Genomic DNA, 15,383 nt, shown 5'->3' on the forward strand with positions numbered 1-15,383 from the left:
TTGAATTCCCTAAATTCTTATGAAAATTATGTTAATATATGCTTACTTTTTTTGTTTGTTTGTTTTTGAGATGCAGTTGTGCTCTTGTTGTGCAGGCTGGAGTGCAATGGCATGATTTTGGCTCACCACAACCTCCGCCTCCCGGGTTCAAGCAATTCTCCTGCCTCAGCCTCCCAAGTAGATGGGATTACAGGCATGCACCACCACACCCATTTAACTTTGTATTTTTAGTAGAGACGGGGTTTCTCCATGTTGGTCAGACTGGTCTCGAACTCCCGACCTCAGGTGATCCACCCGCCTCGGCCTCCCAAAGTGCTGGGATTACAGGCATGAGCCACCGTGCCTGGCCTATGCTTACATATTAAGAAAAGAATCTGTAGTTTTCATCAGGTTATCAAAGGATACGTAGTTCAACACAATGGTTTTAGAGGGAGAGAGAACTAAGCCTGGTTGCACTCTCTATATACTAATTGTACTAGATGGCTCCCTTATCTCCAGCCCCCTCCTGCTGATGCCCTTTCCTCCTGACAAGCCTTTTCCAAATAGCTTCCTGGATCTTGTCACGGAAGCCACTGGAGGCCTGAACCTTCTCAGAGGAACCTTTCCCATAGGTTTCCCAAGGATACCTTCTTTCTCCCTTCGCTGCTTACTTTTTCCAGGAGAAGGTGTGAGACTCAGGGATTTTTGTTCATTAGAAAGCTCAGGGGGGTTATTTCAGTTAGATTTCCATTAAAAGGGATTTGTGAGCTGACCCGACATCTTAAGACTATTGAAATAAGAAAAAAAAAGAATGCAGTTGGAATTCCAGTCAATACTTTGCAAGTTAACTTTTAGAATGCCGCTAGTTCTGTAGTTCAGGATTCTCTGTGTTTGATCTAGAAACTAACGTTTTCTAGGGACAAAATGAAAATGCATGGATTGTTTAGGAGTTGCACAGATCTGTCTATAGAAACTGAATTTTTTTTTGACTTAGAAAAATCTACCCCTGAATAGGAATCCCGTTTTTTTTGTTTGTTTGTTTTTTGTTTTTTGTTTTTTTTTTCGAGATGGAGTTTTGCTCTTGTTGCCCAGGCTGGAGTGCAGTGGCACGATCTCAGCTCACTGCAACCTCCGCCTCTTGAATTCAAGCGGTTCTCCTGCCTCAGCCTCCCGAGTAGCTGGAATTACAGACCACAACCATGCCCGGCTAATGTTTGTATTTTTAGTAGAGACGGGGTTCTGCCGTGTTGGCCAGGCCAGTATCAAACTCCTGACCTCAGGTGATCTGCCTGCCTCAGCCCCGCAAAGTGCTGGGATTACAGATGTGAGCCACTGGGCCCGGCCTGAATAGGAATCCATTTTGGTGGGCATCTTTTCTACAAGAGAACATATATATAAACAGCACATTCTAACTTTTTTTTTTCAAGTTTAGCATCTGGACACACAAAGAAAAAGCTAGCATTAAGACTGAAGTTGGAAGAGTGTATTCATTTATTTATTCATTTTTAAAAAGCCCTCACTGAGTGCATATTATGAACCCTCAGGCATCATGTTAGATGCTGAGAAATAAGCCTGGTCTCTTCCCTTATGAAACTCACAGCCTGCTGGGACACAGCATAACAAATAAGAATGACAATTTAGCCTGCTAAAAAACTCTAATATAGGGACTAAAAAAGCGATGAACTCAGTACCAGGCCTGGCCAGGAAGAGGGGTGGGAGTAGGGCCAGTGGAGTTTTTAGCTGTGGGGGTTAGCATAAACGTCACAGAAAAGGTGACAAATATTTGAGTTGTTTCTTAAAGGTTCAGTAGAAACTTGTTTGGCAAAGAAGGGCTCTAGCTATAGCTGGTGTATTTGTGCCCTTCTAACTTTAACTAAACTTAACATTTCACACTCTCTTATTTTGTATTTCCAATTAGAGCTCCAAACGAGAATGGAAGCCGCTGGAGGACCGTAGCTGCACAGACATACCATGGCTGCTGCTCTTTATCCTCTTCTGCATTGGGATGGTAAGGAAACTCTCACAGATGGTCCAAACTGGACTCATGATCCAAGGGAATGCCGAGGAGTTGGTTTAATGAGGGCAGTTGTGGAATATACCAGTCCTCATACAATTCAGTGGTATTTTGTGTCACTCTTGATTTGTTTTTCTACATGAAAACTGAGCTCAAATTAAGGAGCAGCTGGGACTCATATGCCATTCAGTAGACCATTTCAGAAAGCAAATCATTTGTCGTAAGTCTCTGAATGTTGATCTTGATGGGGTGGTGAGCAAAACAGTGACCATGAGTCACGAGCCCTGCATATTCACCCAACCCAGTCACACCAACTTGTTGGTTATCTTTAGGGCAGTCATTTCCTCTCAGGGACTTGGTGTTCCACAGTTCTTCCTAGATGGGAGGCTCGTTGCTCACTGCTCCTTCCTCCTTCTGCCCGTGCTAGGCCCCTGCTGCCTTGTGTGTCTACTGTAATGAGTGGCATCTTTCGATTGGAGATGAAGGGACCTGGTGGTTTTCCAATGGCCCCTGCTGCCTGCTGTGTCTACTGTAATGAGTGGCATCTTTCAATTAGAGATCAAGGGACCTGATGATTTTCCAGTGGGTACAGAGAATGGAGGAGCAGAGTTGCTGGTACAAGATATTAAGGATGTGCACATTCAATTGCATACCCACTCTGCCCTACAAGAGTTTCTGACACAGACTTCAGTGGCATTAGAGTCCCTGCCAGTGTGCTAGGCTGGAAAAAAGATAGAAAACTGCTATTTTTAAAGCAGTCTGATATTTAGAAGTAGAAAGGACATGGAAATCCTCATCTAGTCCATCGCCCTTATTTTACAGATTAAAACATCAAACTCAGAGATGGAAATTACTATCCCAAGGCCACACTGCTAGTTCATGACAGAGCTGAGAACAGAGTCCAGGTCTGTTCACTTCCAGGTCAATGCTGTTTTCTAACACCCCATTTCCTCTTCCTCAAGGGGACTATGCAGATACATTATTGCTGTCTCTTTCTTAGTCTTCTACAATTCAAAATGCAATTACAGTACCTCAGGCAGCCTTGTTCTTACTCATGTGTATTTTTAACCCCCTTCTTACTATACCTTTTATAGAATTTCTTTAGGAAAATCTTGCTCTTTGTCTCCTCTGACTGCCCACCAGGCCAGTGCCATTTGTGAATCACAGAACAACTGTAATCTTGGCTAATAGGCACAATTGTAGGTACCAGTTCTGCCTCTGAGAAAAGGAAAATAAAGCAATACATTTTAATGAGATATGATAAATCCAGTAAAATAAGGAGTGTTTATTTTAAAGATAAAAGCACAGTTTCACCAAATTTAGGATATTTAGGAAAGGTCAAAATACCCGTCTCCTAACTTAATGAGTTATAAGATACTGCTCAAAAGTTTACTTAGTTTAATGGAATGGCAGCTGAAATATAACATACATGAATGTTTATGCAGCGTGTGGAGAAAAAAAATTTCTTTTTTTTTTTTTTGAGACGGAATTTCGCTCTTGTTGCCCAGGCTGCAGTGCATGGTGCGATCTCAGCTCACTGCAACCTCCACCTTCCAGGTTCAAGTGATTCTCCTGACTCAGCCTCCGAAGTAGCTGGGATTACAGGCATGTACCACCACGCCCAGCTAATTTTGAATTTTTAGATGGGATTTCACTATGTTGGCCAGGCTGATCTCAAACTGCCAACCTCAGGTGATTTCACCCATCTCGGCTTCCCAAAGTGCTGGGATTACAGGCGTGAGCCACTGCACCCTGCCATAGAAAGATTCTTTGATAACAGAATTAGTCCACAGCCTTTCTCCACTCCCTGAATGTAACCCTGGGACAAATAGCAGCTGACCTTTCAAAATTGTTTACAAAAACATATACCATGCCACCCGAGGTGCTTTGGATTTTCTGTGCTAAAATAGGTCAGGAAAGTGCAGTCATTAATGTTAATAGGCTGATTTGGGAGTGACTTGAGACTAAGGAGTTATTTGTTTACTGAAACATTTTAATGCAATGGTAATTAATATAATGTTGATTTCAGTATGATTGTAATTAAGACCCACTGTGTGTACTTTTAAATGTTGGCATAGTATTATTTGTTTTCGAATGATTCTTTTAATGGATTACCTTCATGGAATTGAGCTAACACCGTATTTTGCCAAGTGGAAATAAGAAATCTCAAAGTTCTATTCCCTGGCACAACAGAGATTCAGCATTTTTTGGTTTCTGAGTATTTGTTTTAAACGATTCTTAGAAGATTTCTCCCTCTTTGGATTTCATTCTATAGTACTTTTAAAATAAACATTTAACAAACATTTGTTGGGCATTAATCTATGCTCAACACTTTAGTATGTGTGTGTATATATATATAGATCGGTATGTACCTTTTTAATTTTTTTCAATGAAATAGGTTTTATCCCCTGCTTATAGACAAAGTATAGCAAGGTTAAATATTAGCTTGTCTAAGAATATACTGTTGAAAATAAGTGGCGAAGATAGAATAGGAACTGGAACTTTCTGGCTATGTCCTTTTAATCGAGTGGCCCAGCTGTCTGCTTCTCTTACAGATTATTTCCTCTTAGTAATCTTGCAGCCTGACACTCAAACCATACCTTTATTCTCTGACTTTATTTGCAGTTTTTTGCTCATTTTTTGATACTTATGGTCTAGTTCTTAAATATTCTAAGATCTTGTCATCTTTCACTCATCTCTACCATTAAATCTTATACATGTTCATCTCTTCATCAATATTTGTACTTCTCTTTTATGTCTTCCCTTAGTTTCAAGGTTTTTCTAATGCTTGAGTTATCTAGAACTTGGAGCGTTTTTCGAAGCAAGTTGCTATCAGCCTTCTTAAGTGCTATCTTCTACATTTGAACTTTCATCACTATTTTGGAATTACTGGGCATATACTTAACTCTGCTCCAAAAAATTACTTGTAACATTGCACATTTGTATAAATGTACAAATATAAATTTGTATATTTCATTACGGTAGTAAACAAGGGGTTTTTAGCCCTAGCTGTACATTGGAATTAGCTGGGATCTCTTTTTTTCTTTTTTTTTTTTTGAGATAGAGTCTTGCTCTGTCATTCAGGCTAGAGTGCAGGTTGCGATCTTGGCTCACTGCATCCTCTGCCTCCCAGGTTCAAGCGATTTTCCTGCCTGGGCCTCCTGAGTAGCTGAGATTACAGGCACCCAGCACTACTCTTGGTTAATTTTTGCATTTTCAGTAGAGATGGAGTTTCACCCTGTTGGCCAGGTGGTCTCGAACTCCTAATCTCAGGTGATCTGCATGCCTCGGCCTCCCAAAGTGCTGGAATTACAGGTGTGAGCCACTGTGCCCAGCCTAGAATTAGCTGGGATCTTTTCTGAAAAAAAACAAAAAAAACAAAAAAAAAAACCACCTAATTCCTCAGCCCTACCTCAGTGATTTGCATATAATCTCTGCAAACCTGGTGTTCAGCCAAAGTTGAGACCCTCTATTATAGGCACAGATAGACCACTGAAAAGTATTGAGCAAGAAGTGGAAGGTGGAAAGAGGTTTCAGGTAGATCACTCTGGAGGCTGATGTAATGGTCCAGATAAGAGGTGAAAAACCTGAAATAAAGTAGTGCTAAAGGAGAGGAAGAGAGAGATTGAAGAATTAGGATCCATAACATTTATCAATGGTGTTATCAGTGTTGCAGACAAGTGAGAGACAGATAAAGGATGACTAAGAGGTTCTTGTGTTAGGGGTTCAGGATAGGTTTCTCAGCTCAAATCCCACCCCAGCTTCTCTTGGGTTCTCAACCACGGTTTCTGTACACATCAGGAAACAAGAATGGGATGGATAAATAAAGCACCACTTTATTAGTAGATACCCGATTACGCCCAATAAGGTACTCCCTGGTAAAAATAACTTGTGGAATGAAGCTTGGGCCCAAAAGGCTAAAGTTCCTTCCCATCTAGGATGGTCTGACTTCGTTCTGTGTCAAGGAGAGGTATTTGTCAGAAAAGGAGAAGAAGAGAGAATGGAGATCTACCTGGATGAACTCTGCCCAGATCAGCTTACCACAAAAAGGCAAGAAGGGGGGAGGCTGGATGGCCCTAACAAGAGTGCTTACCATGGAAAATAGAAGATACAGAGACCCCCTAGAACTTACTTACCCTAGTAGTTATTGCTGCTTACTATGAGCTAGACACTGTTCTTAGCACTTGACATATAGAAACTCATTTAATTCCCACACCTGCTCAAGGACATATACACTGTTGTTGTCACATTCCCATTTTGCAGAGAAGGAAACAGAGGCATAGAGATAAGCTCAATAACTGTCTAAGATTACATAGTGGCAGCTCTGAACCCAGAAGAGAAGAGGGAGAAGGGGAGACCTCAAGAGGTAGACCCCACTCTTGCCTGGAATTGAGGACAACAGAAAAAGTTGTTCAGAACACGTACCTGTAGGACACAGTAACCTTGCTTGCCAGTGAAACGTGGTCTCATCAGTATCTCAGGCTCTGACCAAATCGCTTGGCATCACCTCTTCCTCTAGTGTGGTGTTAGGAAGCTAGGGTGAGGGACAGAAGCATGGAGAAAGGAGACTGCAGTCTTCCACTTCGTATCTTGTGTGTGCCATCTAGTAGATAAGTGGTGCCACCAATGGAGATAGAGTATATGGAGGAAAGGGAAGTGTGGAATGAGAAAATGAGTTGTGGTCATGTAGAATTTATGAGTAAGGAGAAGCAGTTGGAAATGCAAAGTTGGAATCTTGGAGAATGATCTGGACTAGAGTTGGATTTAGGGGACATCATCTTATAGTTTGTCCCTTCAGACTGCTTTCAAGGAAGGACCTTTTCTATTTTATAGCATTGGTTTACTTCCCAGGGCATGATGTTTCTACCTCATTAACTATTGTTGAGCATGCAGAACAGAGTGAGAGATTCACTGCAGTATTTAGTCACCTGTTTGATGGGCTGTTCTTTGTTGGGATCACAGAAATAAGAACAACAACATGCCAAAAATTACCATAAGGTTACCTGATCCAAATGACTTTCCACTTTCTATTAAGTCTGTTTCCTTTCTTTAATATTGTGATAATTACCTATTAATGTACCTAACATAATATTTACCATTTTAACCATTTTTAAGTATGTAGTTCAGTTAAATTCATTTGTTTTTAATCTGCTTTTGCTTTATTTATTCTCAGTCACTGTAGTAAACCAAACGGGTGTGAACTTCTCCCTGCAAGTATACTCTTAAAAATTGTACTCTGTGTCTGCTTTCCCTTAGAATCGTAATAGTTTTGAAGAGGAAGGGCTTTAGAGATCCATCTAATTCTATCCTTGTGATGATAAGGAAACTGAGGCTCAGGGAATAAAAAGTTACTTGCTCATGATGGTAAGGAGTGTTCATGGCAAAGCGAGAGTCAGTTTTCAGTCTTCTTTGTCTGTGTTCTTTTCATTGTTCTAGCTGCCCATGAAATTGAGCCTATGATTTCACTCCCTCATACCCTTTATTTTCTTCCCTCTTGAGAACATTTCAGTTCTTTTAGGGTAAACCTTGCATTTGTATATGCTCAATAAATGCTTATTGAGTAGTTATTCCCTAGACTTTCTATCATTCTTTTTTTTTTTTTTTTCCCAAAGTCAAGGTCTCACTCTGTTGCCCAGGCTGGAGTACAGTAGCATGATCATGGCTCACTGCAGTCTTGAACTCCTGGGTTCAAGCAATCCTCCTGCCTCAGCCTCCTGAGTAGCTGGTACTACAGGCATGTACCACCACGCCTGGCTAATATTTTTATTTTTGTAGAGACAGGATCTCACTATGTTGCCCAAGCTGGTCTCGAATTCCTGGCCTCAAGTATTTCTCCCACCTCAGCCTCCCAAAGTGCTGGAATTATAGGCATGAACCACTGCTCCTGGCCTCATTGTTTTTTTTTTTTTCCTTCTTCTTTCCTCATTCTTAGAGAGAGGCATCCTATTACATTTTTTTAAAAGTCTGGAAATCTGACAGATTGATACAAGTTTATAATTAATTTTGTTTAATTTGTTTACATAAATATTCACTCTGCATCAGGCCTTTTCTAGGGCAGGATACTAATCCTGCCCTATCTGCTGGGTCCTAATAGCCCTCCGTATCTTAAGGCTCTCAAAAGAGGAGAAACAGAAGGCAAATGTTCCAAGATTTTACAAATCAGTTATTATGAGCTCAAGCCCAAGCACTGATGAGATACGGGCTTTATAGAGGTGAAGTGAAGGAGGTGGTATCTGAGAAAAAGAGAGCCAATATATGTTTTCATTAATTCCAGAGGAGAGGGCTTTAAGCAGAACTCCTTTTTTCCCTATCTTTTTATTTTGAAACATTTTGCCATATTCATACACCATCTCCCACCCACTCTATACATGTTTTTGTTGACCATTTTTTTCAAAACTAAATTTAGCCCTTCTGCTTTGCTCAGTTACTTAGTAAAAGCTCTATGTGTAAAATTCAAACATGCTTGTGAAATAAAAGTGTGTCCTATTTTTTTTTTTACTAATAGCAAATAAAACTAAGCAAAAGCCCTTACTTAGGTACAACTAGACCTTGTGATATGAAGGGAAATGAGCACAGTTCATTAATGAGCAAATTGTCTTTCTCCCACTTAGGCAGTCGGTACTTATGAGTTGCCAGGTCATGCCTCTGACCCACCGTCCCTGTATGCCTTCATCTGATTTGAGTCACCTCCTATTTGTGAATAAATTTGTCTGTTCCTCTTCTGTCTCTTAAAATAGCAGTGCTGAAAGCACTTCCATAGCTCAGTCATTTGAACATTTTAGCCATGGTTTTCTTCCTTGCTAATAGTCTTACTTTCTCTCTAAGATTGCTTCCTACTCCATCCTTATCCCCTTATCATTTGCTTCATTAATGTGATTTTTCCTTCTTTTCAATGCCTTTTCCCTCTCTCTCTGCTGAACCATTAAACTATTGAGTGTATTCTGTAAAGTTTCTCTCACCCCACTTTAATTTCATGTGCCACATTTTTTCCTTTCTGAAACCATATTGCTTCCCACATTTGGATTTTAGAATTTTTCTTTTTAAGGAGATTGTATTTTTAATTATATTTGGCCTAGTTCCCCATTGTCAGTGCTTGTACCATATGAGAAGTCCCTAGGATAATAGTCATGGTTTCTTCTCATCTTATTAGCTTATTATTCTCCTTGCTCACCCCCCACCCCTGGCAGCTTCCTACCCTCTCTAATGCTTCTGGAAGCTGCTAAGAAGTTTAAGTGGCCTATGTGAAAATATGTCAGTGTCCCATTTTAGCATATATATGTAACATTTACAATTTATACCCCTGCCTATATCCGAGAGGGTTGTGAGGTGGCTTATGATGATAAAGAAAAAAACCCACATGTCCAACAGTACTGTTAAAAATAGTCAGAAAAGGAAATCAGAAACCACTTAAAGGAATCTGTAACACAATGTACTTATCAAACATAAGAAGAAAATTCCTATAAAAAGTAAAAGAAGGACATAACCTTTTAATTATGTAACAACTTTGCTATTTTAGATTAGTAGTGAAAGAAGATTATAATTGTGGCCTGAAAATATTTTTGTACGGTAAGAAAATTACTGACATTCTCACTGTTCCCCCTAGAAATTTTTGTTCTAAAATAGAGAACCAAAGGGGTTTTTGTTAGTGTCCAATTACTGTTGTTAACCTCTTTAGTCTGACTTTCCCATTCAAATTCACCACTAACAGCTACCATTTATTGATCACCTGCCATGTACCAGACATTCAGCTAGGGATTGGATATGCATTATTTCATTTAGTTCTCATCATTAGGCTGTGAAATAGATGGTATTACTCTGTATTAGAGGTAAGGAGGGAACAGAGTCTAAGTATTTAATTAGATCAAAATTACACAGATAGTAATTGGCAGAGTGAGGGTTTGAATCCAGGTCTTCTGAATACGAAGTCCATTCCCTTACCGTTAATCTGAGTCTTCTTGTTAAAACATGTGTTGGAGGCCACGTGCGGTGGCTCACGCATGTAATCCCAGCACTTTGGGAGGCCGAGACAGATGGATCACTTGAGATCAGGAGTTCGAGACCAGCTTGGCCAATATGGTGAAACCCTGTCTCTACTAAAGATACAAAAATTAGCTGCATGTGGTGGTGCATGCCTGTCGTCCCAGCTGCTCAGGAGTCTGATGCAGGAGAATCACTTGAACCTGGAAGGCAGAGGTTGCAGTGAGCCGAGATCGCGCCACTGTATTCCAGCCCAGGTAACAGAGCTAGACTCCATCTTAAAAAAAATGTGTTGGAAAGGTTAGCTATTAAACCTCCTAATACTAAACCTCCTTTTCTAGTTTTTACTCAGCACAGGGCTTCCTAATTTGGAATTCAAAGATATGCTTAAAATGGCATGCTGATTCACACATGTAAATATGCAAATATGTATGCAGAGGATTAAATATTTTTTTTCCATGTCTTAGTATTGGGTTGAAGTTCTGAGGTGGGTTTGATTGCCCTACGGTGTCCTTGGAGGAGTCAGGAGAGGGGGAGAGGGGCAACAGGGTGAGTGTGAATGAGTAAGTACTGACCAGCTGTGTCTAACCCTACTGCTAGCAGTTTGTGCTGCTTGGAGGCAGAAGGAGACTAACATGTATTGAGACATGCACTTTACATGTAACATGTATTATTTCATGTAATTCTCACAACAGCCTTTGTGGTAAGTGGTTTTAACTTTAGCTTATAGATGGCAAACTGAGGCACAGAATTAAGTAAGTTTGTCCAAGGTCACCCAAGAAGAAAATGTCATCAGTATTCCATTGATAACGCAGGCTTTTCTGACCCCAAAGCCCACCATCTTTCCCTTATAGCATATTCTCATTTCTAATAATAGTAGCTAACAACTATAATAGCTAAGACTTTATTGAGCTCTTACTATATGCCAGGCAGGTTTTTTACCACTTTACTGGATTACATCATTTAATCCTCACAATAGCCCAATGAGCTACAATTATCTCAATTTTACAGATGAGTAAATTGAGACAGAAAGTTGAAGCTAGTGAGTAGCAAATCAGGGCTAGTCCCTACTCTCAGTCTACTTTTTTACGAAGTATAGCTTCAAGAAGTTTCTACTGACTGTAGCTATGCTCTCTATTCTTTCCTTGTAGCTCCCTTACCTGCACAATGAACGTACATGGCTTATTTAGAAAACAGAATATTTAAAGGGAAAATACTTTTCTCTGAGGAATTGCATGAGTATAGTATTTTCCACTGTAGGCCTTGGATCTAGCAGGGCTATTTACATAAGTACTACTCATGATACTTGGCTGTGATTAATTAAATAATGATAGTCTCTGCCTTCTTAGCCAGTTTACTAAAGATAATAAAAACGTAACCTTTTAATGATCAGGTTGAAAGAATAGTTCTTAACCTCAGTCTTTCCCCCCAATACAATCAATTTATCAGTAGTGATTCACTTTCTGTTCTTCTGGCTAGTAGCTTGCTGTCAAGTGTAGGCTTTTATTGCTTTGTTTTAGTCAGTGCATGCTTGACTTAGCAAGGCATAATGTGCTTCTGAAGTATCTACCATTTGCCTTTAGTACTGTGATGAAGCATATTCCCATGAAATGAAGTGACCTTTGCAGTATACAAAGCCAGTGCCTTACTCTCCTCCAGTCTTCAATATGAAGAGCATGGCAGTGCTTCACGATGTAATTCTTTGACTGGTATATAGCTTTACTGCAGGAAGGAAACAGAAGTATTGGGTGCACTGAAGCGATAATGATTCAAAACCCACGTTCCTATTTTTCTTTGAATTTTTTTCTTTCATCCTTTGCTGATGTTCACTTAACGGAACCCCTTTACAACCAAATGAAACTAAAGAATGAGGGAAGCTGGGTTTGATTCTATGCTCTGATCTTTACTAGCTTTGATGGCCTTGGATAACTTGTTTAATGTCTCTAGGCCTCAGTTTCTTCATCATGAGGATTAGAGATAATGTACTACAAGCACCTATTAAGAGTACACGGACTGGCACAGAGCAGATGTTCTGTATAGGGGAGCTGCTATTATTACTATTATTATTATTATAAAATTCAAAGTTGACCTCATGATGTAAAGTTTGGGATTTGTTTTGTTATGGTAGTAAATAGTGTTTCCCTATGGACTTCTTTGTACTGCTTATGTGCAATCCAAGGAAAACAGTGGAATAGTGTTTGCAGTAAGGAAAGATAGCTCTTTGTTCCCTTCAGCAGACAAAAGAAGCTCATTATCGTATCAACTAGTGACTGTTGGCTATTGAAATGGTTTATTTGTATGTTTTTTTCTGTTTCTTTCCTAGGGATTTATTTGTGGCTTTTCAATAGCAACAGGTGCAGCAGCAAGACTAGTGTCAGGATACGACAGCTATGGAAATATCTGTGGGCAGAAAAATACAAAGTTGGAAGCAATACCAAACAGTGGCATGGACCACACCCAGCGGAAGTGAGTAGACTTGCTGAATGATGAACACATGGAAACTTTGAAAGAGGCACAGAGAAAATCCTGCTGTTCTTACTGTTTTAAAGATAATATCTTACCAAATATTACTTTTATGTGACTTCTGTTGGTGTGTTTGATTTTTTTTCACTGAACCCTTGAATGATTCTTCTTTTTGGTCTGCAAATACATTCTTCAGGAAACAGAATTAGCTACCATGTTAAAATGGGCTACCTTTACCCATGTTAATGGGTATAGGCTTGATTTGAAAAGGTTATTCTTTTACTCTTTTTTTTTTCATTAGCCTTTAAGTTGTACACTAGTTTTAACCCTGTAACATTTTTTCCTCTAAGATTATACTTAATGGGAGACAGAGGGATGATAATGGATTTTGAAATATTAACATTATAAAAAATATTTTATGTTGTATCATTTATAAGTATACATCAGTTTCCAACTTTGTAAAAGATACATTTTGTCAGACTTTAAAATTTGCTTTGGGTTCTCAATATTCATCTTTTAGATTTCATGAAATTCCTGACTTAATTGACTTTTTCTTCAAAAGAGCTTTCATTTTGTTTTTAATACCTGTGGGGAAAATAGATTTCATCTAGCATATTTTACGTATGGTGCTAATATATTTGTACAGACTATATATTTATGCCCCGTGAAACCTTATTAGGCATTTTAAGTATCTAACTTGTTCTTCAGAATTAACAAAACTAATTTTAAGGTAGTAGGCTAACTAATCCAGTTAATGCACTTTATAGGAAAAGGCTAAGCAGGTATCATTTTTAAGGTTATAGGTCTGTTATAAAGCATTTTCCAGGAAGGTAGTATGTAATAACTGTATTTATTATTATATAAATCTGTCAATTAAATCTGGGCCCCTAGTGGGAAGTATAAGATTAATTTGATAATGTCACAACCCTGAAGAAATCCAAATAATTTCTCAGCGTTATTCCTCCCATTAATGAAGATAAGATAATGCAGTTTTTTTGTTTTGTTTTGTTTTGTTTGTTTTTTTGAGAGGGAGTCTGGCTCTGTCGCCCAGGCTAGAGTGCAGTGGCGCAATCTCGGCTCGCTGCAAGCTCCGCCTCCCAGGTTCACGCCATTCTCCTGCCTCAGCCTCTCTGAGTAGCTGGGACTACAGGCGCCCGCCACCACGCCCGGCTAATTTTTTTTTTGTATTTTTAGTAGAGACGGGGTTTCACCGTGGTCTCGATCTCCTGACCTTGTGATCCGCCCGCCTCGGCCTCCCAAAGTGCTGGGATTACAAGCATGAGCCACCGCGCCCGGCCAGATAATGCAGTTTAAATAAACAAAATTGTAAATAACAACAGTGAGTGTTTGTATAGCATCCCAAAGTCAACTAGCATGTGATACCACCCTGTGAAGTAGGTGAAACAGAGGCTTGGAAGATTGAAGTAATTTTCCCGAAGTCACATGTCTGGTGGGCTGTAGAATATCCAGCCCAGAAGATGAGTTTTTCTCTTGATATGTACCTGCATCCATTGAGAGAAGTGAAAGTTGGACTCTTAGCAATTTGAAGAATTGTTACATTTCTTCTTCTTTATGATTGCTTCATGAAACCAATGCAAATTTTAGACTGTATGTTATTTCTTGTAGCAAGACTACCATTTTTTATTTTTATTTTGAAATAAATTTAGACTCATAGAAGTTGCAAATATATTAGAGTTCCACAGTACTATTTTTTTGTAGATAGCATCTACTCTGTAAAATATTATTTAATTCTTTAATGCTGCTGACATGTATCAAATATAAAAATTACAATTTAGATAATTGAGGAGATAAGAAGAAAAGGGATCTGCTCCCTCAGGTCTTCTGCTTACATGGGATTGGAATCATTTTTATGGCTCCTTTCATAACTTGGTGTGACTCCAAGCCTGTTCTCACCTTAAAGTTTGTGTAAATGCCACTCTTCATATTTAACCTTGTGGTGATTCATCTGTTCAGTGGAGCAGACTGCAAATACTTGGATTATTCTATGTACCTTTCGGCCTCTTCCAAGAGAGGATACTTCTGAAAAAGTGGTCACTATTCTCTGAATGTTTAGCATAGTCAAGAGCCATTCATATAGAGGGAAAATAGTTTCCCAAGTGTAGCTGTTCCTTAATTCATGTACACATGTTTAAAATTTATTTTTGATTTCTACTTCATCTTCTCTTACTGTATGACCTTTTTAGTGCTAACCTACTTAAGTATTTCTGTCTATTAGTGTTTTTGTAAAAAAATGAGCATTCTCTTTTTTTACCTTTCTCAGATAAGTCTCTAATATTTCGATCTGAAAAGAGACAGAAAAGCAGCAGTCTTTGTGTTTGTCACCTTCATTCCATCCTCTTCTTTCTCCTGAAAATGCATTGGTTTCCTTCCTTTACACTTATTTCCTCATACTTCTTTGCTTCCTTATGAACTGTAGGCCCTTGTGTAGCTATATAGTATTTTTACACCTGTTCTGTCTGCTAGTACTTCAGCCTAACCTTGATCACTTTCTCCCATACTTTACTGTCAGCCGCTAGTACAGTAGCTGGTCTTACTAGGACCTTTATACATATTTGTTGAAAAAGTCAACAAATGAGTCCTCTAAAAATCTCAACTATAACTCTTTCTTACCTTCATGAATATTGTTTCTTCCATCAGAAAAAAAAATTCCTTCCAATCTGCACATGGCTAAACTCTACTCATCCTTCAGCTCTCAGCATAAATGTCACTTCCCAGAGAGGTCTTTTTGTTCTCATAATTTAAATCCAATATTCAAAAGTACTCTCATTGTATCCTGTAATATGTGTAATTATATACTTATTTTTTGATTATTTGTTAAATGTGTATTCTAAGTGCCAAGAGAGAAGATATGAGATATATTGGATTCACTGCTATGTCTCAGATCCTAGTTCACTGCCTAGAGCATAGTAGGCACACATTTAAATGCTTG

The 15,383-nt window shown here is 39.0% G+C and overlaps 1 protein-coding gene across 4 annotated transcripts in view; it reads left to right on the forward strand.

Annotated features, from left to right (window-relative positions):
* SLC44A1 (solute carrier family 44 member 1) overlaps positions 1-15,383 on the forward strand; it is a 208,733-nt gene that overhangs the window by 54,087 nt on the left and 139,263 nt on the right. For 3 of the 4 annotated variants that reach the window (XM_032164778.3, XM_032164779.2, XM_032164780.2), the window contains exons 2-3: positions 1,898-1,987; positions 12,294-12,436. In XM_032164778.3, coding sequence (XP_032020669.1) covers positions 1,898-1,987; positions 12,294-12,436 — 233 coding nt within the window. Of the gene's footprint in view, positions 1-1,897; positions 1,988-12,293; positions 12,437-15,383 lie in introns of those variants that run through there. The other variant, XM_032164782.2, reaches the window with a different exon arrangement.

Source organism: Hylobates moloch, unplaced genomic scaffold, assembly GCF_009828535.3.
Source record: "Hylobates moloch isolate HMO894 unplaced genomic scaffold, HMol_V3 SCAFFOLD_10, whole genome shotgun sequence".
Lineage (NCBI taxonomy): Eukaryota > Metazoa > Chordata > Mammalia > Primates > Hylobatidae > Hylobates > Hylobates moloch.